The sequence below is a fragment of the Triticum urartu genome, chromosome 2 (genome assembly GCF_003073215.2).
Source record: "Triticum urartu cultivar G1812 chromosome 2, Tu2.1, whole genome shotgun sequence".
Taxonomy (NCBI): Eukaryota; Viridiplantae; Streptophyta; class Magnoliopsida; order Poales; family Poaceae; genus Triticum; species Triticum urartu.
Window position 1 is genome coordinate 680,222,104 of NC_053023.1, and position 27,772 is coordinate 680,249,875.

Here is a 27,772-nt window from a genome sequence, read left to right on the forward strand (position 1 = left end):
ACCATCATCTTTCAACTTTGCTTTCTCAAGGAACGCATTAAAATTCAACGGAACAACAGCACGGGCCATCTATCTACAATCAAACATATACAAGCAAGATACTATCAGGTACTAAGTTCATGATAAATTTAAGTTCAATTAATCATATTACTTAAGTACTCCCACTTAGAAAGACATCCCTTTAATCTTCTAAGTGATCACGTGATCCAAATCAACTAAACCATAACCGATCATCACGTGAAATGGAGTAGTTTTCAATGGTGAACATCACTATGTTGATCATATCTATTATATGATTCACGCTCGACCTTTAGGTCTCAGTGTTCCGTGGCCATATCTGCATATGCTAGGCTTGTCAAGTTTAACCTGAGTATTCTGCGTGTGCAAAACTGGCTTGCACCCGTTGTAGATGGATGTAGAGCTTATCACACCCGATCATCATGTGGTGTCTGGGCACGACGAACTTTGGCAATGGTGCATACTCAGGGAGAACCCTTTTATCTTGAAATTTAGTGAGAGATCATCTTATAATGCTACCGTCAATCAAAGCAAGATAAGATGCATAAAAGATAAACATCACATGCAATCAATATAAGTGATATGATATGGCCATCATCATCTTGTGCTTGTGATCTCCATCTCCGAAGCACCGTCATGATCACCATCGTCACCGGCGTGACACCTTGATCTCCATCGTAGCATCATTGTCGTCTCGCCAATCTTATGCTTCCACGACTATCGCTACCGCTTAGTGATAAAGTAAAGCATTACAGGGCGATTGCATTGCATACAATAAAGCGACAACCATATGGCTCCTGCCAGTTGCCGATAACTCGGTTACAAAACATGATCATCTCATACAATAAAATTTCGCATCATGTCTTGACCATATCACATCACAACATGCCCTGCAAAAACAAGTTAGACGTCCTCTACTTTGTTGTTGCAAGTTTTACGTGGCTGCTACGGGCTTAGCAAGAACCGGTTTTACCTACTCATCAAAACCACAACGATAGTTTGTCAAGTTGGTGATGTTTTAACCTTCGCAAGGACCGTGCGTAGCCACACTTGGTTCAACTAAAGTTGGAGAAACTGACACCCACCAGCCACCTGTGTGAAAAGCACGTCGGTAGAACCAGTCTCGCGTAAGCGTACGCGTAATGTCGGTCCAGGCCGCTTCATCCAGCAATACCGCCGAACCAAAGCATGACATGCTGGTAAGCAGTATGACTTATATCGCCCACAACTCACTTGTGTACTACTCGTGCATATGACATCTACGCATAAAACTTGGCTCGGATGCCACTGTTGGGGAACATAGTAATTTCAAAAAAATTCCTACGCACACGCAAGATCATGGTGATGCATAGCAACGAGAGGGGAGAGTGTTGTCCACGTACCCTCGTAGACCGAAAGTGGAAGCGTTAGCACAACGCGGTTGATGTAGTCGTACGTCTTCACGATCCGACCGATCAAGTACCGAACGTACGGCACCTCCGAGTTCAGCACACGTTTAGCCCGATGACGTCCCTCGAACTCCGATCCAGCCGAGTGTTGAGGGAGAGTTTCGTCAGTACGATGGCGTGGTGACGATGTTGATGTTCTACCAACGCAGGGCTTCGCCTAAGCACCACTACAGTATTATCGAGGTGGACTATGGTGGAGGGGGGCACCGCACACGGCTAAAAGATCAAACAGATCAATTGTTGTGTCTCTGGGGTGCCCCTGCCCCCGTATATAAAGGAGCAAGGGGGGTGGGCCGGCCAGGGAAAAGGGCGCGCCAGGAGGAGTCCTACTCCCATCGGGAGTAGGACTCCCCCCCTTCCTAGTTGGAATAGGATTCGGGAGAAGGAAAGAGAGAGGGGAAGAAGGAAAGAGGGGGCCGGCTCCCCTTGCCCTAAACCAATTTGGTTTGGGCCTTGGGGGGCGCGCCCCACACTCCCCTTGCTTCCCTCTATTTCCACTAAGGCCCATATAGGCCCATTAAGCTCCCGGGGGGTTCCGGTAACCTCTCGGTACTCCGGTAAAATCCCGATTCCACCTGGAACACTTCCGACATCCAAACATAGGCTTCAAATATTTCAATCTTCATGACTCGACCATTTAGAGACTCCTCGTCATGTCCTTGATCACATCTGGGACTCCGAACAACCTTAGGTACATCAAAACATATAAACTCATAATATAACCGTCATCGTAACGTTAATCGTGCGGACCCTACAGGTTCGAGAACTATGTAGACATGACCGAGACACGTCTCCGGTCAATAACCAATAGTGGAACCTGGATGCTCATATTGGCTCCCACATATTCTATGATGATCTTTATCGGTCAAACCGCACAACAACATATGTTGTTCCCTTTGTCATCGGTATGTTACTTGCCCGAGATTCGATCATCGGTATCTCAATACCTAGTTCAATCTCGTTACCGGCAAGTCTCTTTACTCGTTCCGTAATACATCATCACGCAACTAACTCATTAGTTGCAATGCTTGCAAGGCTTAAGTGATGTGCATTACCGAGAGGGCCCAGAGATACCTCTCCGACAATCGGAGTGACAAATCCTAATCTCGAAATACGCCAACCCAACAAGTACCTTTGGAGACACCTGTAGAGCACATTTATAATCACCCAGTTACATTGTGATGTTTGGTAGCACACAAAGTGTTCCTCCGGTAAACGGGAGTTGCATAATCTCATAGTCATAGGAACATGCATAAGTCATGAAGAAAGCAATAGCAGAATACTAAACGATCGTGTGCTAAGCTAACGGAATGGGTCATGTCAATCACATCATTCTCCTAATGATGTGACCCCATTAATCAAATGACAACTCATGTCTATGGTTAGGAAACATAACCATCTTTGATCAACGAGCTAGTCAAGTAGAGGCATACTAGTGACAATCTGGTTGTCTATGTATTCACACATGTATTATGTTTCCGGTTAATACAATTCTAGCATGAATAATAAACATTTATCATGATATAAGGAAATAAATAATAACTTTATTATTGCCTCTACGGCATATTTCCTTCAGTGGTGTGTCTGAACGTCGTAATTGTACTTTATTGGATATGGTGCGATCTATGATGTCTCTTACCGATTTACCACTATCATTTTGGGTTATGCATTAGAGACAGCTGCATTCACATTAAATAGGGCACCATATAAATCCGTTGAGATGACACCGTATGAACTATGGTTTGTCAAGAAACCAAAGCTGTTGTTTCTTAAAGTTTGGGGTTGCGATGCTTATGCGAAAAAGTTTCAAATTGATAAGCTCGAACCCAAATCGGAGAACTGTGTCTTCATAGGATACCCAAAAGAAACTATTGGGTACACCTTCCATCACAGATCCGAAGGCAAGATATTTTGTTGCTAAGAATGGATCCTTTCTAGAGAAGGAGTTTCTCTTGAAAAAAGTGAGTAGGACGAAAGTAGATGTAACACCCTCGATGCGGCTATATCTCCTACGTGTCGAAGCACGACTTAGAGGCATAACCGCATTGAAAGCAATGTCGCAAGTCAGGTAATCTTCACAAGAACCCATGTAAATGAATAAAGGGGAAAGTACATAGTTGGCTTACACTCGCCACATCACACAAATACATAAATAAGTCATTATTATCGTCCAATACACTCAGGGTCCAACTATGGTACCAAAATAAAGATCAAACCCCAAATGCGACAAAGTCCCCGATCGCCCCAACTGGGCACCACTACTGATCATCTGGGAAAGACACGTAGTAACGGCGAGAGTCTTCATCGAACTCCCACTTGAGCTCGGTCATATAATCTGGAATGGTATCATCGGTCCCTACATCTGGTTTGGAAGGAATCTGTGAGTCACGGGGACTCAGCAATCTCACACCCTCGCGATCAAGACTATTTAAGCTTATAGGTAAGGCAAAGGTATGAGGTGGAGCTACAGCAAGCAACTAGCATATATGGTGGCTAACATATTCGCAAAAGAGAGCGAGAAGAGAAGGCAAAAGCACGGTCGAACAACTATGATCAAGAAGTGATCCTAGAACAACCTATGTCAAACATTACTCCAACACCGTGTTCACTTCCCGGACTCCGCCGAGAAGAGACCATCACGGTTACACACGCGGTTGATGCATTTTAATTAAGTTAAGTTCCATGTTATCTACAACCGGACATTAACAATTCCCATCTGGCCATAACCGCGGGCATGGCTTTCGAAAGTTCAAATCCCTGCAGGGGAGTCCCAACTTAGCCCATCACAAGCTCTCATAGTCAACGAAGGATATTCCTTCTCCCAAGACAATCCGATCAGACTCAGCATCCCGGTTACAAGACATCCTCGACAATGGTAAAACTAAACTAGCAACACCGTCCGAATGTGCCAACAAATCCCGATAGGAGCTGCACATATCTCATTCTCAGGGCACACTCAGATGAGCCAGACGTCGGGTAGACCAGCCCAGAGTTGCCCCTGGTAGCCCCGGACATCGCTCAGTTGGACCAATGTTGGGCCCATAGGGGTTAAAATAAAGATGACCCTTGAGTCCGCGAAACCCAAGGGAAAAGGCTAGGTGGCGAATGGTAAAACCAATGTTGGGCATTGCTGGAAGAGTTTTATTCAAGGCGAATTGTCAAGGGGTTCCCATTATAACCCAACCGTGTAAGGAACGCAAAATCCGGGAACATAACACCGATATGACAGAAACTAGGGCGGCAAGAGTGGAACAAAACACCAGGCATAAGACCGAGCCTTCCACCCTTTACCAAGTATATAGGTGCATTAAGATAAACAAGATAATATTGTGATATCCCAACAATAAACAATGTTCCAACAAGGAACGATCTCTAAGCTTCACCTGCAACTAGCAACGCTATAAGAGGGGCTGAGCAAAGCGGTAACATAGCCAAACAATGGTTTGCTAGAACATGGTGGGTTAGAGGTTTGACATGGAAATTTGGGAGGCATGATAAGCAAGTGGTAGGTATCGTAGCATAGGCATAGCAAAAGAGCGAGCATCTAGCAAGCAAAGATAGAAGTGATTTCGAGGGTATGGTCATCTTGCCTGCAAAGTTTTCAGAGTTGCCTTGATCCTCGAAAGCGAACTCAACGGGCTCCTCGTTCACGAACTCGTCTCCTTGCTCTACCCAACAAGAACAACAAGCAAAAGGAGCACAATCAACCACGTGCAATGCTCAAGCAACATGATGCAAACATGGTATGATATGCGGGATGCGATATGTGATGCATATGCAAGATTTGCAAAGGGATGATTGAACCTGGCCTCAACTTGGAATCCAAGAGTGCCACTGGAAAGGTGAGGTGATTTTGGTTGAAAACGATATAAAGATCACCGGAATCGGATGCACGGTTTGGAAATGGCAAGCAAAACAAATATGGCACCGGTCTGCGATAATCAGCAAGTAGCCATCTAAATGCATCAAGATAAATATGCTACAGCACTCAAACATGGCAACAACATACATACATGGCAGGGATCCACTCATGATGCTTGACAAAAGATGAACACTAAGCTACGGCTAATTCATCCATTAACAGGTTCAAACAAGCATGGCAAAAATGCAAATGATAATAGGTTTCAGACTTAGTGAAATAACAACAAATCAGGAATTTATCATCAGGAAGCAATCTTTAGAGCATGAAAACTACATGTTACAGGAACTGAACATGGCAAAGCAAGGCATGGCATGAAGCTACTCAAAGCACTTAACAAAAGTCCCTTAGTGACCTTGAGCCAAAAGGGATCAGAAAATACAATTGCAAGCATGTGAACATAGAAAAAACATAAACAGATTCAGACTTTGTGAAAAACTGGAGCATGCAAACAGATTAACAAGTAGGCATGTTTACGAGCTCGATGCAGTCACTACAGAGCATGGCATGACAAACTAAGCATACACCCATCAAGAAGACATGGCATAGAAGCTAGACATGGCAAGAACAACATCATAGCATGCACAGATCAATAGCAACATCCTCGGCAAAATCGTTAAACATGTCAACAGTCTGCCAGGATCATTTTATAGCAAAAGTAGAGCTCGATTGACTCAAGCTAGGGTGCTCCATAAATTCAAACAAGGACATGGATGGATAGAGCACCACAATAATAACAAAACATACTTACTGATCATCCTCAAAAAAGGCATGGATCACTAGGAAACAACATGAACATACCGCATAAAAACAAAAACAGGACAAGGACTTAGAGAAATTTTAAGTCCCTGAAATCAGCATCAACGATTACGCTACTTTGCATGCTTGTGCTAGTCACCACAAATATAACAAAAACACATGGCAAGCACCTATGTAAAGATAACATGGCATATAACAAAACACATGTAGAGCTCAGGATCATAGCATGCACACATTAATCATGGCAAAAATGACAAAAGGCCATTTGCTGAAACAGATCTGACAAATTCATCACATAGCCCTCTTCCAACAGCATTTTGGGCATCAAGATGAGCTCAAATGAAAATGATGCAATGAGATGAAATGATGTACTCGTCGAGACGAACATTTTGATATGCTACACGCACGAATCGGAGCTACGATGACAGAGTTATGGCATGTGGAAGAATGCAAAAAAAACAAGGGTTTTGGGAGGAAAATGTCAACCCTCGCGGATCTGGATCTGGATCCGGCCCGATGTGCACTGTTCACCGGAGCACGGACTTTGAGGCACCGCCGGAGTTCCTGTAGACACCGGAGAAGGACGAGGTGGCCGGAGAGGAGGGAGCTCGCCGGGGCCGGCGAGGAGCGCCGCGGTGGTGGCCGGCGCGGCGGAGCGGTCCGGTGGGGTGGCGCTGGAGATCTGACGGCGGGGAGCGGCCGATGCGGAGGCGGCCGGCGACGAGGCGCGCCGCGGCGGAGGCGGTCGGCGGCTTCGACGGCCGGACGCGAGGAGCGGCGTCGGGTCGACCCGAGGCGGGCGGCGCGCCCCGATGGGCCTAGAGGGCCCGGTGCAGGCTCGCCTGGGCCGGAGGAGAGAGACGGCGGTAGTGGGACAGGTGGAGGCCTCCTATTGGCGGTGGCGATGCATCCGGCCGGTGTTGGACATGTCCGGCACGGCGCGGGGAAAATCTAGGGTTAGGGGGGAGAGGAGACCCGGGATTTCGTGGAGGGATCTATTTATAGAGGTAGGAGGAGCTAGGAAGCTCCAAATGAGGTGCACTTTGCGGCCACGCGATCGTGATCGAATGCTCTAGATGATGGGAGAGGTTTTGGTAAGTTTTGGGCCAAATTGGAAGGGTGTTGGGCTGCAACACACACGAGGCCTTTTCGGTCCCTCGGTTAACCGTTGGAGTATCAAACGAAGTCCCAAATGGCACGAAACTTGACAGGTGGTCTACTGGTAGTAAACCAAGGCCGCATGACAAGTCTCGGTCTAATCTGAAAACGTTTAACCCCCACACACGAAAAGAGGTAGAAAGGGACACCGGAGGACATAAGAGCGCTGGAATGCAAAACGGACAACGGGGAAAATGCTCGGATGCATGAGACGAACACGTATGCAAATGCAATGCACATGATGACATGATATGAGATGCATGACAAAGGCAAAACACACGGAGACAAAAACCTGACAACGACGAAATGAAATAACTTAGTGCCGGAAACGGCAAGACTTGGGATACATATAAGGTAAATTACATCCGGGGTGTTACAGTAGAACTTGATGAGGTAACTGTACCTTCTCTCAAATTGAAAAATGTTTTAGCACAGAAATCAGTTCGAGTGATGCCTACACCAATTAGTGAGGAAGTTAATGATGATGATCATAAAACTTTAGATCAAGTTACTACCGAACCTCGTAGGTCAACCAGAGTACGTTCCGCACCAGAGTGGTACGGTAATCCTGTTCTGGAAGTCATGTTACTAGACCACTAGATCATTGATGGCGTGCGTTGCTGCACCCGTCCATTTTTACAATATAATGATAGGAATTATGTAAATATGGGAGGACGGGAAGCATGAAAGTAATATTTACATGAACATATATGGTTGAGCGTAGTTTGTGTTTGTTCAAAAATTAACAGTAGTGAAACCATATTGGAGCTCGACATTGGTTGCATTATCATTTCCCAATATTTGAGGCAAAAGCAGTGCACCACTGAAACTACATATGCCTACAACATGAAGGCACTTGAAGAAATAATAGTAGAAACATCGTGACATGTTATGTCTCAAACCCACTTTATCATCCCCAAATTTTTCGATAGAGCTAAAATTCACCAGATCATATTCTTCCCTAAGAAAGCCAAGTAGTAAGAATTTAAGCCCATCCAATATTTGAAAAGGTAGGACACAGTCAAATATAATAGTTTCAATCATTCTGAATCGCATGGAAAAAACAGAGATACAACGATACTTGTTTCAATCACCCCGAATCTAGGGATGAAAACGGAGCAGAAACGGACGGAATTGAGTGCTATCATATTTGTTTTCATATTTTTTTGCAGAAGTGGAAACGAATACAGAAACCCCGGAAATGAACACGGAAACAGATATTATTGAAAATAGACACGGAGCGAATACAAAGCAGATACGGAAACAGAAATAGGCGTTGATCGGAACTTAAAAACCCCTTGAATCATAGAGAAATACACAAAAAAATTAATGAGTTGTTAACATGGCTACAAAATAATATCATTATGTTAGCAACTTAGCGTAGTATTGTAGTAGTACCGGACAATTGCGTATAGGGTCAAGCTGAGTACATGTGTGGTAGTAGAAGTTGGGCCTTAGATCCATTCTACTAATTCTGTCATTGTGTTCTCTTTGGTGGTTGGGCTACAAAGCAGCTATTGGTCTATAGTAAAAACAAAAATTCCATATTCACGGAAACAGAAAGTTCCATTTCCATGCATGTTCCACCGGAAAACACCATTCTGTTTTTGTTTTTGTTTCCGCATAAAAATTTCCATTTCCACTTCCGTTTTGCAAATTTCCATTTTCGTTTTCATATCTCCTCTCCGTTTCCATTTTTCCTCCGGAAAAACGGGAAGTTTCCACTCCATTTTCATCCCTACCCGAATCGCAAGGAAATTGAATAATTGAGTTTCATTTCATTGTCTATGAATAGTTTGAGAAAACTTTCAGGAAGAGAACATAATATTCCAGGTATGCTCCTTCTCCAAAGTTTTGTAGTAGATACCTCAGTTGAAATATCTTCTCTACGAAAGATTTATTTCCATAAGGTGAAGCCATGACCTAAAATTATTATACCAATTATCTAGAAGTGACATAAATAATGAACATAGAAAAAGGGACAAAGTAAAAGTAAAAGAATTGGCAATCAACCTTTTTATACCTTTTTGTTTGTGTTGTGGATTATCAACACACATGTGGTGAAAAGACATTCAGATTTTCCACAGTATGCAGTGTAAGATTATATACGGATGAGATGACACCATGCCCAAGTCTAAATCTGAATGAGACTATTTAACTATGTTATCTGCAAATTCACTTCATTCAACTGAGGCACGTCAACTGCATCGACAAATCTCAAAACTGAAGATAATATGGCAGACCATAAATCAACTACGCCATAATGTTAATTGTGTGGGAAATTAAAATTAATATAATGAATCAAGTAGTGAAGATACACATGAATCAATTGGAGATGTTACAGACATAATTTTAATTTCCATGGAAGAAATCACAAATATAATTAAAATTTCCTATGTCATCATTGTCTAGAGAATCAAGAGATCTGAGTATGAACGCACAAAATAGATAGTCATCCAGTTCTTAAGAGTATGAAAGTCTGAACATGAATATGAAATACCGACAGTGTGATTAGAATGATAGGCAAACTGGACACAAAAAGAAAAAAATGACAGTAGAATTGTTGTATTACTTGAAATCGATCAGTGGCACAGAAGTACCTACTAAAGTGGGAAGCATGTCCATGCTTTCAGCCTGAGAAGATCGTATTTTCATTGTTTTGAAGTGTTGGCTATCAAAATAAATACGTACTACAAATAACTACCCAAGCCAGAAAATCACATCCCAGACTTGTCAAATCAATTGTTAGATCAAAAATGCTGAAATTCTTGAACAACATAAGGATCAATGGAGTCTATGAACCATCTGGCCTTAATTGGACAGGTCTTGAGTTCCCTATGTTAGATCCAAATGTTGAATATAGGACATATTAGTACTGATATACATATATATTGTCTGATGGGCATCCCTGACATCCCTAGCCGCTGATATGTTTGGTGACTTGATGCTGATGATGTGAGACCCAAATACTGTCTTTCGGATGACCTTTTATACTAGCACGTGCAGCATCAGGGGACCGTTGCCCACAACCATGCTTCAGGAAACATCAGAGAATTACAAATATGGATATCTAGCCCACAAGAATCCTCCAAACCAACAGATCAGAACCAGTCTGTGGCATTTGTAGTCCTCGTCGCCTGGACACCCTCGTCGGCAGGATCGGCTCCCCTCAAGCGCCTCAGCTAATGCGCGTCGGGCTGGATTCCCTCGTGCACCTGCCCTCTGGATCACTTCGCGCACCTCAACTCCCCTTGCTCGTCTCGAAGGTGCTTTCCTACCCTGATGGCCGACGGCTCCGTCACCATCACTGATGAGTGCGTGAGGCACTGCAATTCGTGCCTGCGCCCTTAGGTAGTACCTGGAAGGCTAGAACGCTGGCGTGGGATTCATCGTGGCAACCTCGCGGAGGCGTCATCCTCAATGCCGCGGGTGTGCGTACAATAGATTAAGGGCGCGGCCAGGTGAGGCCGCTGTTGCTAGGGTTTCTGCCGGCGGCACCAGGGGTGGGTGCAGAGGATCTGGCAGAGTAGAGAGATAGAGACATCAGATGAAGCAGTTATGAAAGGTTTTGTCTGGCCGATGGGGAGATTAAGAAACAAAGGGAGATGTCACTTGGTTGAGTTCATACCTTGAGTAAAGAAGTCGAGTTCTCCACCCCAACCGTGCTACCTCGCTGCCGGAACTCATCTGTTGAGTCCCGCCGTCGCCACCGCAAGTCCTTTGTCGCTGGTAGCCCGCTGGCCCGTTACTCCTCCTTCCATCACCGCCATCAGATCAGGAGAGATGACGCCGATTCCCTCGAGCGATGGATCCTTCGCGCGGCTGGCGTCCGCTAGATCCCCTCGACCGCCGGTTCCCTCGCTAGCGTCGCCTCGGCTTGGTCCTCACCTGACCGTGGTTGGATGGATGCAGATGATAAATGGGCAAGGAAGCATCGAGCGCTCTGAATGGGCCACTGAAGCCCAATCAACGACAGGCCTTGAAAAAAGTCTCCAGAATAGCTGCCCATCAGGACAGCTGGCCCAGTTGTGAAAAAATCGCTCTGAAACAATAATCCTACGGCCAAAAACAATCCAAATGACGCATCCGACGGCCGAAATTGCTGAGTGCGTGAGAGAGCTCGCTTTAGGCTCAGTTTTACTGTCCTTAATGACGAACCTGCGAACTATGAGGAAGTGACGATGAGCCCAGATTCCGCAAAATGGCTTGAGGCCATGAAATCTGAGATGGGATCCATGTATGAGAACAAAGTATGGCATTTGATTGACTTGCCCGATGATCGGCGAGCCATTGAGAATAAATGGATCTTCAAGAGGAAAACGGACGCTGATAGTAGTGTTACTATCTACAAAGCTCAAATTGTCGCAAATGGGTTTTCGACAAGTTCAAGGTGTTGACTACGATAAGATTTTCTCACTCGTAGCAATGCTTAAGTCTGTTCGAACCATGTTAGCAATTGCCACATTTTATGAAATCTGGCAAATTGATGTCAAAACTACTTTCCTGAATGGATTTCTTAAACAAGAGTTGTATATGATGCAACAAGAAGGTTTTGTCAATCCTAAAGATGCTAACAAATTGATGTCAAAACTACTTTCCTTAATGGTTTTGTCAATCTATGGATTGGTGCAAGCATCTCGGAGTTGGAATATATGCTTTGATAAAGTGATCAAAGCATATGGTTTTATACAGACTTGCGATAAGGCCTGTATTTACAAGAAAGTGAGTGGGAGCACTACATCATTTCTGATAAGTATATGTGAATGACATATTGTTGATCGGAAATAATGTAGAATTTTCTGGAAAGCATAAAGGAGTGTTTGAAAGGAGTTTTTCAAAGAAAGACCTCGGTGAAGTTGCTTACATATTGGGCATCAAGATCTATAGAGATAGATCAAGAAGCTTGATAAGTTTTTTCAATGAGTACATACCTTGATAAGATTTTGAAGGAGTTTAAAATGGAATAGTCAAAGAAGGAGTTCTTGCCTGTGTTGCAGGTGTGAAGTTGAGTAAAGACTCAAAACCCGACCACGGCAGAAAATAGAAATAGAATGAAAAGTCATTCCCTATGCCTCAGCCATAGGTTCTATAAAGTATGCTATGCTATGTACCAGACCTATTGTGTACCTCACCAAGAGTTTGGCAAGAGGGTACAATAATGATCTAGGAGTGGATTGCTACCTCTTGAGCATGCATTGGTTTTCCCTTGAAGATGAAAGGGTGATGCAACAAAGTAGCGTAAGTATTTCCCTCAGTTTTTGAGAACCAAGGTATCAATCCAGTAGGAGACTACATGCAAGTCGCCTAGTACCTGCACAAAAAAATAAGAACCTTGCAACCAACGCGATAAAGGGGTTGTTAATCGGCCACTTGCAAAAGTGAGATCTGAAAAGATAATAAGATAAATATTTCTGGTATTTTTGTATAGATTGGAAAGTAAAGATTGCAAAATAAATAGTAAACTAGAATTGTAGATTGGAAACTTATATGATGTAAAGTAGACCCGGGGGCCATAGGTTTCACTAGTGGCTTCTCTCAAGATAGCATATATTACGGAGGGTGAACAAATTACTGCCGAGCAATTGATAGAAAAGCGCATAGTTATGAGAATATCTAGGCATGATCATAAACATAGGCATCACGTCCGAATCAATTAGACCAAAATGATTCTGCATCTACTACTATTACTCCACACATCGACCACTATCTAGCATGCATCTAGAGTATTAAGTTCATAAGAACAGAGTAACACATTAGGCAAGGTGACATGATGTAGAGGGATAAACTCAAGTAATATGATATAAACCCCATCTTTTTATCCTCGATGGGAACAATACAATACGTGTTGGTTCCCTTTCTGTCACTGGGATTGAACACCGCAAGATTGAACCCAAAGCTAAGCACTTCTCCCATTGCAAGAAAGATCAATCTAGTAGGCCAAACCAAACTGATAATTCAAAGAGACTTGCAAAGATATCAAATCATGCATATAAGAATTCAGAGAAGAATCAAATATTGTTCATAAAAAATCTTGATCATAAACCCACAATTCATCGGATCTCGGCAAACACACCGCAAAAAGAATTACATCGAATAGATCTCCAAGAACATCGAGGAGAACTTTGTATTGAGAACCAAAGAGAGAGAGAAGAAGCCATCTAGCTAATAACTATGGACCCGAAGGTCTGTGGTAAACTACTCACACATCATCGGAGAGGCTATGGTGTTGATGTAGAAGCCCTCCGTGATCGAATCCCCCTCCGGCAGATCACCGGAAAAGGTCCCAAATGGGATCTCACGGGTACAGAAGATTGCGGCAGCGGAAAAGTGGTTTCGTGGCTCTCCTGGATGTTTTCAGGGTATAAGAGTATATATATAGGCGAAAGAAGTAGGTCGGTGGAGCTACGAGGGGCCCACAAGGGTGGGGGGCTCGCCTGCCCCCCTGGGCGCGCCGCCCTACCTTGTGGCCGCCTCATTGCTTCCTTGACCTCCACTCCAAGTCTCTTGGATTTCGTTTGTTCCAAAAAAGGTCCATGCGAAGGTTTCATTCTGTTTGGATTCCGTTTGATATTCCTTTTCTGTGAAACACTGAAATAGGCAAAAAAACAGCAATTTGCACTGGGCCTTTGGTTAATAGGTTAGTCCCAAAAATAATATAAAAGTGCATAATAAAGCCCATTAAACATCCAAAACAGATAATATAATAGCATGGAACAATAAAAAATTATAGATACTTTGGAGACGTATCATGGATCACTTGACAGCGGTCAAAATTATCCTTAGAAGACTAAGGAGATATTTCTCGGTTATGGAGGTGATAAAGAGTTCGTCGTAAAGAATTACGCCGATGCAAGCTTTTACACTGATTCGGATGACTCTGAGTCTCGATCTGGATACATATTGAAAGTGGGAGCAATTAGCTAGAGTAGCTCCGTGCAGAGCATTGTAGACATAGAAAATTTGCAAAATACATACGGCTCTGAATGTGGCAGACCCGTTGACTAAATTTCTCTCACAAGCAAAACATGATCACTCTTTGGGTGTTAATCACATAGCGATGTGAACTAGGCTCTAGTAAACCCTTTGGGTATTAGTCAGATGGAGATGTGAACTAATCACATAAATATGTGAACTATTGGTGTTAAATCACATGACGATGTGAACTAGATTATTGACTCTAGTGCAAGTGGGAGACTAAAGGAAATATGCCCTAGAGGCAATAATAAAGTTGTTATTTATATTTCCTTATATCATGATAAATGTTTATTATTCATGCTAGAATTGTATTAACCGGAAACTTAGTACATGTGTGAATACATAGACAAACAGAGTGTCCCTAGTATGCCTCTACTTGACTAGCTCATTTATCAAAGATGGTTAAGTTTCCTAGCCATAGACATGTGTTGTCATTTGATAACGGGATCACATTATTAGAGAATGATGTGATGGACAAGACCCATCCGTTAGCTTAGCACTATGATCGTTTAGTTTATTGCTATTGCTTTCTTCATGACTTATACATGTTCCTATGACTATGAGATTATGCAAATCCCGAATACCGGAGGAACACTTAGTGTGCTATCAAACGTCAAAACGCAACTGGGTGATTATAAAGATGATCTACAGGTGTCTTCGATGGTGTTTGTTGAGTTGGCATAGATCGAGATTAGGATTTGTCACTCCGATTGTCAGAGAGGTATCTCTGGGCCCTCTCGGTAATGCACATCACTATAAGCCTTGCAAGTAATATGACTAATGAGTTAGTCACGGGATGATGCATTGCGGAACGAGTAAAGAGACTTGTCAGTAACGAGATTGAACTAGGTATGATGATACCGACGACCGAATCTCGGGCAAGTAACATACCAATAACAAAGGGAATAACGTATGTTGTTATGCGGTTTGATTGATAAATATCTTCGTAGAATATGTAGGAGCCAATATGAGCATCCAGGTTCCGCTATTGGTTATTGACCGGAGATGTGTCTCGGTCATGTCTACATAGTTCTCGAACCCATAGGGTCCGCACGCTTAACATTCGATGATGATTTGTATTATGAGTTATGTGATTTGATGACCGAAGTTTGTTCGGAGTCTTGGATGAGATCACGGACATGACGAGGAGTCTCGAAATGGTCGAGACGTAAAGATCGATATATTGGAAGGCTACATTCAGACATCGGAAAGGTTCTGAGTGGTTCGGGTATTTTTTTGGAGTACCAGGGAGTTACGGGAATTCTCCGGGGGAAGTATTGGGCCTAGTAGTGGAAGAGAGGAGGTAGGTCAAGGTGGGGCGCGCGCCCACCCTAGCCCAAACCGAATTGGACTAGGGGGCTGCCCCCCCTTTCCTTCTCTTATTCCTCTCCTACTTGGACTGGGAAAGGAGGAAACCTACTCCTACTAGGAGTAGGAATCCCCCCTTAGGGCGCGCCCCTTGTGGCCAACCCTCCTCCGCCCCTCCTTTATATACGGGGGAGGGGGAACCCCATAGACACACAAGTTGATTTCTTAGCCGTGTGCGGTGCCCCCCTCCACAGTTTTCCACCTCGGTCATATTGTCGTAGTGCTTAGGTGAAGCCATGCGTCGGTAACTTCATCATCACCGCCACCACGCGTCGTGCTGACGAAACTTTCCCTCGGCCTCAGCTGGATCTAGATTTTGAGGGACGTCACCGAGCTAAACGTGTGCAGATCGTGGAGGTGCCGTACATTCGGTACTTGATCGGTTGGACCGCGAAGATGTTTGACTACATCAACCGTGTTACTAAACGCTTCCGCTTTCGGTCTACGAGGGTACGTGGACACACTCTCCCGGTCTCCCCGCTCATTGCTATGCTTCTCCTAGATAGATCTTGCGTGATCGTAGGAATTTTTTTGAAATACTGCGTTCCCCAACATACGTACGTGTCGTTTCTCCTTCTGTCACTGGAATCAAGCACCGTAAGATCGAACCCATCACAAAGCACCTCTTCCCATGGCAAGAAAAATCGATCTAGTTGTCCTAACTAAACCAAAGATTCGAAGAAGAAATACAAGGTTATAAGTAATCATGCATATAAGAGATCAAAGAAACTCAAATAACTTTCATGGATAAAAACATAGATCTGATCATAAACTCAAAGTTCATCGGATCCCAACAAACACACCACAAAAAGAGTTACATCAAATAGATCTCCAAGAGACCATTGTATTGAGAATCAAAAGAGGGAGAGGAAGCCATCTAGCTACTAACTACGGACCCGAAGGTCTACAAAGAACTACTCACGCATCATCGAAGAGGCACCAATGAGGATGATGAACGCCTCCGTGATGGTGTCTATATTGGATCTGGTGGTTCTGAAACTTGAGGCGGCTGGAATTGATTTTCGTCGACTCCCCTAGGGTTTCTGGAATATTGGGATATTTATAGAGCAAAGAGGCGGTGCGGGAGGCCACCGAGGTGGGCACAACCCACCTGGGTTCGCCTGGGGGCGCACCCTGGTGGGTTGTGCCCCCCTTGGGCTTCCTCCGTCTTCCCCCTTCCCTTCCATCTCCTTCCCCTCCGTGTTATTCAATTTCGGTGGGTTAGTTACTTCACCTTCCTCGGCCTTCTTCCTCTTCTCCAGGCCTTCCAAGGACCGATTACCCTTCTTCCTCCACGACGGGCCATCGCTTCCAGATTTGCTATCGTTGCTAGACCATCCATATCTCCTTCTCCCATAGCCACCTCCATACCCCGACACATTTCTCCTCCGTTCTTCATAAGCATGGTTCCCTTCTGGTAAATACCTAAGCCATCTCCCATATTCTGCTACCTCCCCTTTCTTTAGCCTCTTCTTGCATTCCCGGTCTATGTGTCCCATCCTCCCACAAGTGCAGCAAAAGTCAGGCTGGAACTCGTACTGGAAGTGACACCAATTCTTCTCCTCCTCTTCATCCTTCTTCTTCCCAAACTCCCCCACAACCGTGTCCCCATCTTCATCTTCTTCATCTTCCTCATCGTCCAGATACATTCCTCTCATCAGTGGCTCTGCAACCTTCATCTTTACTTTCACCCTGAGGCATTGACCCAACGTTGTTCCATCCTCGCTCGTATCCACCTCAATCAATTCCTTGATCTGCTCCCCCATATCCTATGCTAGCTCCTTGCACATCATCCCCAGGGGAACATTGTAAATGCACACCCAGATCGGGACCTTCTCAAACAAATATTCATCTAGGGTTTTTGCCGGATCAAAATCCTCCACAACCAACAACTCCTTTCCGAACGTCCATGGGCCATTTTCCACCGCTTTTTCGCTTCCTTGCCTCCTGCTGAAACACGAACAAAAATATGTTCCCTCCCATGTCCTTCACATTGAGCCTGCTCATCGGGCACCAGACCTTCCCCAACGCCGTCTCCATTCCTGTTGCATAGCCTGGCCGATGTGACAGAAGTTTTCCCATCGCCTTAAACCCCGCCCCTTCCTTCTGCTTCTGCAAAGCTTTCCTCCATCCAACCTTTACACCCTTCCTCTCCGCCTCAGACAAGTTCATTCGCCTCATCTTCCCCTCTACTCCCTCCATCTTCCTCCTCCGATCCACAAGTGAGAACAAACCGAGAGAAAACTGATGATCTAGGTTGGGTGTCTTACGACCCGGTGCCCTAGCACACCCGGAAGGCTTTTGGTGGTTGGGTTCGATGTGCGAGATCTGGATCACGAAGGGAGATCGCTACCCCCGCGAGGACGATGGTGAGGGCGAATCAAGTGGATTAAGATTCTAATAGATGAAACCCTAACAAAGGCTAGATTGGAAACCGCGGGCGACTCGCCTTGCGATCGCCAGACAGGAAACCTAACCATCACTCTTGGGGTGGACTCTATAGTCAGCAACTCACCTCAATTCTCTACCACTACCCCACATTGTCGTTGGCAACACATAGTAAGTACACGCGCTCGCTTCCCTCCCGCATCTCTAGGTGCATGCATGTTTGTATCCCTTGCAGTGTATGCCGTGTCACAGAGTGCAGTTGCAATTAAGTTACAACATGTGCAATTATGGGTTGGGGGTAGACATGCAATCACGGCACAACATGTGCAGAACCCAAACACAAAAATAATAACATAAATGCAAAAAATAAGAAATAACATCTGAAAACAATATGAAAATTTAATTATAAAAACCACATATAGAGAAGCAACTCATAGTAAAAAAAACCATTCATGTTTAAAACTGAAAAAACATTTTTTAAGATCTCAATTTCATTATTGTATCAACATGGTGACAATAAAATAAAAATAAAAACAAGGCTTTAAAATGAAAAAATAGATAAAGAAAAACTATGTGCAAATGTGGTTGCATGTGGAGTGCGAGGGTGGGATGCCATACAAAAACAAGAAAAAAAGGGAGAAAAAGATACGTAAAAGCTAGAGAAAAAACTATATGCAACTCTAGTTGCGGGTGTTGACTATGGTTACATGGGGTACAAAGGTGGCGCGCCTTTCAAAAATGAAAAGAAAAGATGGGTAAAAGGTGAAAATAAAAAAAACCATCTACTCTCTCCGTTTCTAGATATAAGTCCTTTTAGAGATTTTAATACGAACTACATATAGATGTATATAGATATATTTTAGAGAGAAAATTCACTCATTTTGCTTCATATGCAGTTCATATTAAACTTTCTAAAAAGGTTTATATTTATAAACAGAGGGAGTACAACTTAAGTTGCAGGTAGGATGCGAAGGTGGGGAATCGTGCAGAAAAAAAGAAGATAAAAAACTGAAAAATGGCGAAATAATTCCATGTCAAGTGAGGAGATTTAACCATATTTCTAAATCTCGACATTATCATTATGTACACGAAGTGAGAAAATTAGATTTTTTTTTGGAAAAAATAGAAAAGAAAACCAGACAAATAAGAACTCAACGAGAGCTCCCGCCCTTCCAGCATGTTTTCTCCCCTGTACACTCTAGTCTACAGTAGCCCAGGTCAACGAGAAAATCTAAAAAAAAAGAGAAAGTCAAAGTCAAATAATTTTTTTTAGTGACGGAAAAGTCAAAGAACAAAGAAGACCAAGGCCACATTTTTTTTCTTTTGAGATCCAACGCCACAAGAGCCCAATCGTCCTTGTGTAAGAGAAAAGGCCCAGAATACGCACGCTTCCCGCAGCGGCCCTGTTTGAAAGCGGAGCTATATCTCGCTTATAGCGAGATGATAGCGGGAGCTTCGTTCGCTTGCTGGCGGGCAGGGCGAGAAATAACCAAAAAAGTAGACCCCTCGTGGATCGAATTCGCGCCGTGATTACAACGTACGAGTATGGCTAACCAACACAACAACTAGGTTTTTTTAGGGGTGACACAACACTAGGTACTAGCGACTAATTACAGCGCGGACTTCCTAAGAGCACAACTATAGCGCCTTGATTCTTGAATTATTTGAATACATTTTTGGAAATTGTGTTTTTTAATGTAAACAAAAGATTGAAAGTTCATTAATGTAAACAAAAAATGAAAGTTCACAGATTTAAGAAAAGTCCGTGTATTAAAATAAAAAGCACAAACACAAAAAAGTTCATGTATTCAATAAAATTCTTTCAAAATTGAAAAAGGCTCATCAAATTTGAAAAATGGTTCATCGAATTTGAAAAAATGTCATCGTTTCTGAAACGAGTTCATCGGTTTGAGAAAAAGTTCATCGGTTTTCAAAAACGTTCATAAGTTTTGAAATAAGTTCGTCGATTTGAAAAAAGTTCATCGAATTATAAAAAAGTTCATAAAAATTGAAAAAAAGTTCAGCCTATTTAAAAATGTTCATTGAATTCAAAAATGCTACTTAATTTTTGAAACAGCTCATGAAAAATTGAGTAAAGTTCATGAAGTTTCGAAAAGAAGACCACAAAACTTGAAAAACATTCCTCAATTTGAAGACGAAATTCACGTATTTGCAAAAAATTCATCGAACCGGGTCGAAGAAAAAAATGGAAAACATAAAACTAAAAAAAGAAAAACGAAAATGAAAAAGAAAAAAAGAAAAAGAAAAATAAATAAAGATAGAAAAGGTTGCAAGTTATCAGAAATTGCTTGGTGGCGGGGTGGTTGCACCAGCATGTATCGATGTGGGAGGTTGTAGGTTCATGCGGGTTGAAACATAGGGAAAAACCTACACGGGCCGGCCTAGCGCGGGGACGCTTCGGGCGCCCGTTTGCAAAATACACATTAATGAGCGCCTGAAGCACCGAATAGGAATCGCTGATGATAGCTCCCGTTGCCTGAAGATTTCTGCAGGGCTGCGCGAATGGGCAGGTCAGCATAACTTGTTTTCCTGGTCATTCACCATTTGTTCCTTTATTCGTTTCTTTATCACTGGTTTATTATTTATTTATTTTAATTTTTTCTTTCTCTTTTTTCGTTTTCTTTTACGTTTTCTTCTGTTTTTATTTCTTTTTCGATTTTTTATTATACCTCATTTCTTTTTTTGTTTCTGTCTTGGTTTTCTCTGGGTTTTATGTTTTTTTATTTTTTCCTTGTTGCTCTGGTTTTTCTCTTGTTTTCACTTTTTGTGTGTGTGTGTGTGGTGGGGGGGGGGGGGGGGGGGGGGTTTACACTAGTTTTCTTCGTTTTTATCTTCTTTTGTTTTCTTTAATTTGCTTTTGTTTCTTTCAGGCTTTCCATTTCCCTTCTTCTTCTTCTTCTTCTTCTTCTTCTTCTTCTTCTTCTTCTTCTTCTTCTTCTTTGGTTTCTTTTTGTATCTTTCTTATTTTTCATCGATTTCTTTATGTTTCACTATTTTATCTGGTTTTCTTTTATTTTTGTTTCTTTCATGCTTTCCTTTCATTTGTTTTGTTTCTTTCGTGCTTTTCACTTTTTCATTTCTTCTTCTTTGGTTTCTTTTTGTATCTCTCTTGTTTTTCATTGGTTTTTTTTCTCTGTATTCACTGTTTTTTCATTCTCTTTCACTTGTCTCCTTCATTTCCTTTTTTGTTTCCCTTGCTCTTTGGTTTCTTTTTTGGTTTGATTTTTTTTCATTTTTCTTTGTTTCTTTTGATTTTCATTCTATATATTTCGTGTGCGTCAAAAATATTTTTAAATACATGCTAAATAGTTTTTTACACACACTTTTAACATTTTTCAAACAGTTGTTCAATATTTTGCTAAACACAATATTAAATTTTTTAATACATGGTCAACATTTTTTCTATACAACTATCATTATAAAATATTTGATTAATATTTTCAAATAAAATATTACTATTTTTTAATACATCGTCAATATTTTTTCTATAACATTTAACACTTTTGAAATGCTTGATTAACATCTTGTTAATACTTGTTTAACATTTTTCTAATACTTGTTTAACATTTTCTCAAATGCTTGTTTAAGATTTTATAACTATATGATCAACCTTTTCAGACACATTGTATGTTTTTTTGTATACATTTTTCATATACTTTAGATGCATTTTCTTTGTACACATTTCACATTTTTGAAATGCTTGATTTACATTTTTAATACATTGTCAACATGTTTTCTATACAATTTTTTCAAATGCTTGATTATCATTTTTCATATACAAGATTAATATTTTTTTAGTACATGTTCAACATTTTTGTACACATTTTAATATTTTCAAATGCTTGAGTAACATATTTTAAATACAAAGTTTGACTTTTTGGATACATCAACATTTTTTCTATACACATTTAACATTTTGAATTGCTTGATTAACATTTTTCAAATGGTTGTTTAACTTCTTTATTCAAATTTTTGATTAACGTTTGTTAAATACTCCCTTCGTCCCAAAATAAGTTTCTCAACTTAAAGTTAGTACAAAGTTGTAGTAAGGTCAAGACACTTATTTTGGGACGGAGGGAGTACATTATCAACTTTTTTCAAACATATTGTATATTTTTTGTATATATTTTTCGTATACATGAGAAATATTTTATTTATACACATTATATAATTTTCAAATGCTTGTTGAACAAGTTTTTCAAATGTTTTATGAAAAGTGTTTTTGTAATATGTTTATTTAGAATTTTTGGTAGTATAACCTAAAGTAAGAAAGAAATAAAGAAAAACCCAGAAAAAACGAGGCCATGGCGTCCCGCACACCTGGACCGGCCCATTTACGGAGGCGCCTCACACGAGAGCACGCTAGGTCTTGCTATAAGCGAGACATATCACTGCCCCTATTTGAATCGCTTGCCCATACACGTAACCTGAAACAGAACCATGCCCAAACCAGTACGCATCTCCTCGTAGTTTATCCAACGGTTGTGAAGTTGACTGAGACTTCCTTAAATCACATAGCAATACCATTTAATTAATGGACAAGGCATATCTTTTGCCCCCGTTTAAAAAAAGGTGTGCATATAAAAAAAAATACTCCCTTCGTCTCATAGCTTGCATAAACATTTTATATTATGGGACGGAGGGAGTAGAATGCAGTAGGGCTTCAAATAGTTTCATGATAGCCAAGCATGGTGAAGAAAGTCAATCAATTATTATTAATAAGAGATAAAGTGAGATTAGTCATCCCAATAGTTTCTTTTCCTCTTCGTCTAAATTTACAAGCAAGCCACAGTGTGTACATGCACGATTACACCAGCCCTCAAAGAAAACCATGTAGTAGCGAAGTAACCTGTGGTTGGATGATTAGGTGGCCAGTGGCCCAGCCCATCAGGGTTCAAGTCTCGGTGCTCACATTTATTCTGAATTTATTTTAGGATTTCCGGCGATGCGCGTTTAGTGGGAGGAGACATTCCCGTCGACTCTGAGGTGGCGTCTTCGTAAAATCTCAAAATGATATGCCGGCTCAGTTTCTCGGAGGTGTTCAGGGTGTGCGTGTATGTATTTATAGGAGTGAGTGTATGCGCGTATATATAAGCGTTTGCGTAAGAACCATGTAGTCTGAAAAGCCTACGAGACATTTTTTCTTTCTTTCTTTGAACATAGCCTAGGAGACGTTGGTGACTTGTGAGTCGATCACGTCCATTTCCAATCCCCTCCACCTGCAATAGTGTATGTCAACACACGGTGCATACACACCGTTGATCCGTCGTACTACCGGGCTACAGGAGAAGGATGGATCGATGATGTGCTTCCACTCTTATCATCATCAGCGGGTGCGCTTCTCCGTCCGTCCGCCACCGGGGAAAGCGCGACCAACCCTACCTAAAAGAGAGCACGCAAAAGCCAGAGCTTGCATCAGATACATGCATGAACGTCGTTTCTGGAGACCGGTAAAGTCAAGCTAGGGGTTGCTGCGAGGGCGCTGGCCGGATCGCTTGGCACACAGGCGAGCGCCGGCTGTTTTCCGCTGACGGGAGGCGCAGCGGCCCATGCCATCTGGTGCACGTTGCATTCATCTACTAGGCTAGGCCAGTGCCCTTTGCATTCAAGTCTTATCTGAAAATCACATTCACAAGCCTGTGCGTGCAGTACGGTCCGATCTCTCCTCTTCTCTCGGCAGCGCGCGATACGTATCATGGATGGATGGATCGGGTCCAGGACCGATCGCCGCGATGCCAACGTTGGCTTAGACATCAGCCGTACCGCAAGCGCCTCCACTAGACTAGAGCTCTGACCGGCGTACAGCTAACGAGACGGTCCGCGAGCGCGCGGTGTCACAGGTTCCCGGTGATGCGCGCCAACTGCTCGACTCGAGTGCTCGCTCGACTCATCTGTCAGCGCCCACGGACGGCTTCTCCCGCGCTTTTTCTTGCACACAGGAGTGCGCTTTCTGATCTGTAAAGCGGGACGTGCTATCGTTTGCTTACGTACTTATAACAGTACAGTGCGTCCGTGCGTGCATTTGGTCATTTTATGTGATTTCTGCAAGGGCTTTTCTTCTCCATCGATCGCTTCCCGGAGATCGGGACGGTAGCCGGTGCACGGTTGGGTTGGGTCGGCGTAGCTGTCGGGCGACCCCTTTACGCCCCCGGGCTCGGGCTGTCCGCCGCTGCAATCTCGCTTTACGTACCATTATCTGGAGAAGATCACATGACCCCTTCCCTAAACGATAGGAGTCCTCGCCGGAGAGGGAAGCGAGAAAGGGAATGCAGCTGCAAAAAGTCAAAGCCTTCCGGCAAGTACCTGAAAACCATCACTACCGGAGCTGCGCTTTTTTGCCCTTTCGCGCTTTTTCCATGATAGGTCTCCGGCAGGTACCTGAAATTCACAGGCTCATCTCCGGGAAAAAGCCTATATAATGGTCGCCACGGGGCCCCCACACCACGCACACGCAGCACCGGAGTGCACTCTGGTAGTAATATTCCACTGCTCCCACCTTCTCGGTACGTAGGCACAAGGGAAGGGGTGACCTGGCTTTGTGATCTGTGATGGGGCAGTAGGCAGCTCAGGTCAGAGCTTCAAGCAACTGCGTCGACGTGTTCGGGGCTAGCTCTCTTCTCTTGGGCACCGGGGCGAGCCAAATGTGGGATGTGGCCGTGGCTGGAGAAGATTGCGTCCGCGTGCTGGGACCGGGTCCGGAGGTACGCGCCTACGAGTACGAGGAGGGATGAGGACGGCGGCAGCGGCAGCGGCGCCGACGCCGACGACCTGCTGCTCTGGTCGCGGGACCTCGGGCGCCACGCGGCGGGGGACTTCTCCTTCGCCGTCGTGCAGGCCAACGAGGTGCTGGAGGACTACAGCCAGGTCGAGACCGGCGCCGCCGCCACCTTCGTCGGCGTCTACGACGGCCACGGCGGCGCCGAGGCCTCCCGCTTCATATCCAACCACCTCTCCGCGCACCTCGTCCGTACGTACTGTCCCCTTCCTTCCACCCCATTTATTTCAGCTATGTTTTTGTCACTGTACTTGTGCTGTTCGCTAGCTTACAAATTGGTAGCAGTTGTTTCCCCCCCTCAGAATTGCCTAAGCAATATGCACTATGCAGTAACACAACTTGCATTTTTCTCTCGAGGATTTTCCTTGATTTATACTCCCTCTGTCCGAAAATACTTGTCATCAAAATGGACAAAAATGAGTGTATCTAAAACTAAATACATCTAGATACATCCTTTTTATTCATTTTGATGACAAGTATTTTCGGACGGAGGGAGTACGTACTACTAGCTGCCAGTAGCTATTTTGTCTGCGAGCACAGTTTTTTATCAATGTCCCAGCGAGAGCCTCAGTACAACATGATCTAGGAGTAGCTATTTTTATCTGTGCCACTGTAAAGACGAATGGAATTTTGAAATACCATTTGTCCAACTGGGTTTCACTTTTATCTTACTTCCTTTGATGATTGCTGCACCTCACATATCCTGATTCACCTTCCTGACTATTATTAGTGTTAATTAGTAGGAGTACTGTAATAACAAGGATTTTTTTCATTAAACTGTTTACCCATTTTTAATGGAAACTGTTGTTATTACAGGTCTTGCCCAAGAAAGCGGAGCAGTATCTGAGAATGTTGTCCGAAATGCCTTTTCTGCTACAGAGGAAGGCTTCCTGTCGCTTGTGCGCAGGACACACCTGATAAAACCTTCTATAGCTGCCATCGGATCTTGCTGTCTGGTTGGTGTCATATGGAGAAAAACACTGTACCTGGCCAATCTTGGCGATTCTCGGGCGGTTGTCGGCTGTTTAGTTGGATCAAACAAGATTGTTGCCGAGCAGCTAACGAGAGACCACAACGCAAGCATCGAGGAAGTGAGGCAGGAGCTTAAATCTCTTCATCCTGATGATTCACAGATTGTTGTCCTGAAAAATGGTGTCTGGCGCATCAAAGGCATTATACAGGTATACAATACAGACCTTTTATCACGAGTCCTGTATTTATGAAGCCTGGGTAAACATACAGGAGTACTAACTTTATACTTTTGTTGTGGAAGAAGATGACCAACCTTCTATTTTTAGTAGCATATCTCTCAAGGAACAGTAAATAGTGATTAATTTAGTATATGTATCTGACGACAAACAGGTGGTCACTAGGTGCAGGGTTGTATCACTATGTTCAGGTGTTTTTATTGGAAAATATGTTATGTCATCTAGGACTGTTATTAAATCTTCTGAATTATTCTTCTTCGGAACATTCGTCTGATTCGCCCTTAGGTTTCAAGGTCTATAGGTGATGCATATTTAAAGAAGCAAGAATTCGCTGTTGATCCGTCCATAACTCGATTCCATCTCTCCGAGCCTCTCCGACGGCCTGTTCTAACTTCCGAGCCATCAATAAGTACGAGACTTATTCGTCCACAAGATAGTTTTGTTATCTTTGCGTCGGATGGATTGTGGGAGCACCTTACGAACCAGCAAGCCGTCGAAATCGTGCACAACAATTCACGTGAAGTATGTTCTTCATCATTTCACCCTCTGTCTTTGCTTTTCTGGATGGACCTGTAATATTATTTTGGGGAAACTTTGCTTATGAATAAGCAGTTTTTTCTGTGCTGCTGTCTAAATTCTGCTTTTCTTCTTTTGCAGGGTATTGCAAGGAGGCTGATCAAAGCAGCTTTGAAAGAAGCTGCACGGAAGAGGGAAATGAGGTACAACGATATTACGAAACTAGAGAAAGGGGTCCGTCGATTCTTCCATGATGACATCACAGTTGTTGTAGTTTTCATTGATCATGGGCTACTGCAGGAGGGGAATGCTTCTGCTCCTGAACTTTCAGTTCGTGGGTTTGTTGAGTCAGGAGGCTCCTCCAGCTTTTCAGGGTTAAATAGCATTTCTTGATATACTAATCTAGTGATCTTGTCTTTATCATTCCACTGTAATCTTGAATTTACACTTTGAACCCTTCTTTTGGTTCTGTTATTGCATAGCAGAGTACTATAATGTATATAACTTCATGGCACATATTGGAATTGTCGTGCAATTCTTAGCAATGTCCGGCTACAGTGCTTCTCTACTGTCCTATAATAATAAGCAATGTTAGCCCGACGACGTTCATCAATAATTGCTTATCAGTAAAGATATGGTATTTTTGAGCTCTTCTCCTGGAATGTGGTTTGTTGGAATTGGTGGTTTATCTAATGTGCACGAGAGTTGAAGCTTGGCTCGTATTTCGGTTTATTACCTGAAAATCTGAGATGGGCCTTGATAAAACTTTGCAACTCTTGTCACTCCTTTGTTCACTCATTTTAGCTTAATTTTCTTGCTTCAGTTGAGTGAAATATCCTTTATCGAAAAAGGCTATTTTTCTATATGTGGTGGTACTTAAACTGTTGATATGCACTTGGTGACAAATTGTTCATTGGGGTTGACATAATTTTTTCTTTCTGACTTGGATGTGTGGAATTCTGGCCTCCAGCAAGTAGAAAGCTGATCAGGGATGCTATTCAGGAAAAGGAGAACTGACCATGTAAATAGAGAGATGAAATTAGCTGTGAATCTTGGTGGTATATACGGGTGCACGACTGTAGATCCACCAACGTTACGATGGTAGCTCTCAACCACTGTGTTTCCACTGGTTCCCCTCATCTCTGGTTGTTTCTCTGACATCAGAAGACGAGGGGAACCAATGATCAAGTTGAAGTCTTAGTTTCACAAGTTTGTGTCT

The 27,772-nt window shown here is 43.1% G+C and overlaps 1 protein-coding gene across 2 annotated transcripts; it reads left to right on the top strand.

Annotated features, from left to right (window-relative positions):
• Positions 1 to 24,507: 24,507 nt before the first annotated feature.
• Positions 24,508 to 27,206, top strand: LOC125534064 (probable protein phosphatase 2C 43). Of its 2 annotated transcripts, XM_048697365.1 has the most exons (5): positions 24,508 to 25,021; positions 25,646 to 26,010; positions 26,323 to 26,559; positions 26,695 to 26,756; positions 26,854 to 27,206. In XM_048697365.1, the coding sequence occupies exons 1-5, from the start codon at positions 24,703 to 24,705 to the stop codon at positions 26,930 to 26,932; spliced, it is 1,062 nt and encodes a 353-aa protein (XP_048553322.1). In that variant the 5' UTR covers positions 24,508 to 24,702; the 3' UTR covers positions 26,933 to 27,206. The 2 variants fall into 2 exon arrangements, with proteins under 2 accessions (XP_048553322.1, XP_048553321.1); XM_048697364.1 differs by having other exon boundaries at positions 26,695 to 27,204.
• Positions 27,207 to 27,772: the final 566 nt, after the last annotated feature.

Coding starts and splice junctions, on each gene's coding strand:
- LOC125534064 (XM_048697364.1), top strand. CDS start 24,703: ATGTGGCCGTGGCTGGAGAAGATTGCGTCCGCGTGCTGGGACCGGGTC. Junction 25,022..25,645: donor CCTCTCCGCGCACCTCGTCC/GTACGTACTGTC, acceptor TTGTTATTACAG/GTCTTGCCCAAGAAAGCGGA. Junction 26,011..26,322: donor GCATCAAAGGCATTATACAG/GTATACAATACA, acceptor ATTCGCCCTTAG/GTTTCAAGGTCTATAGGTGA.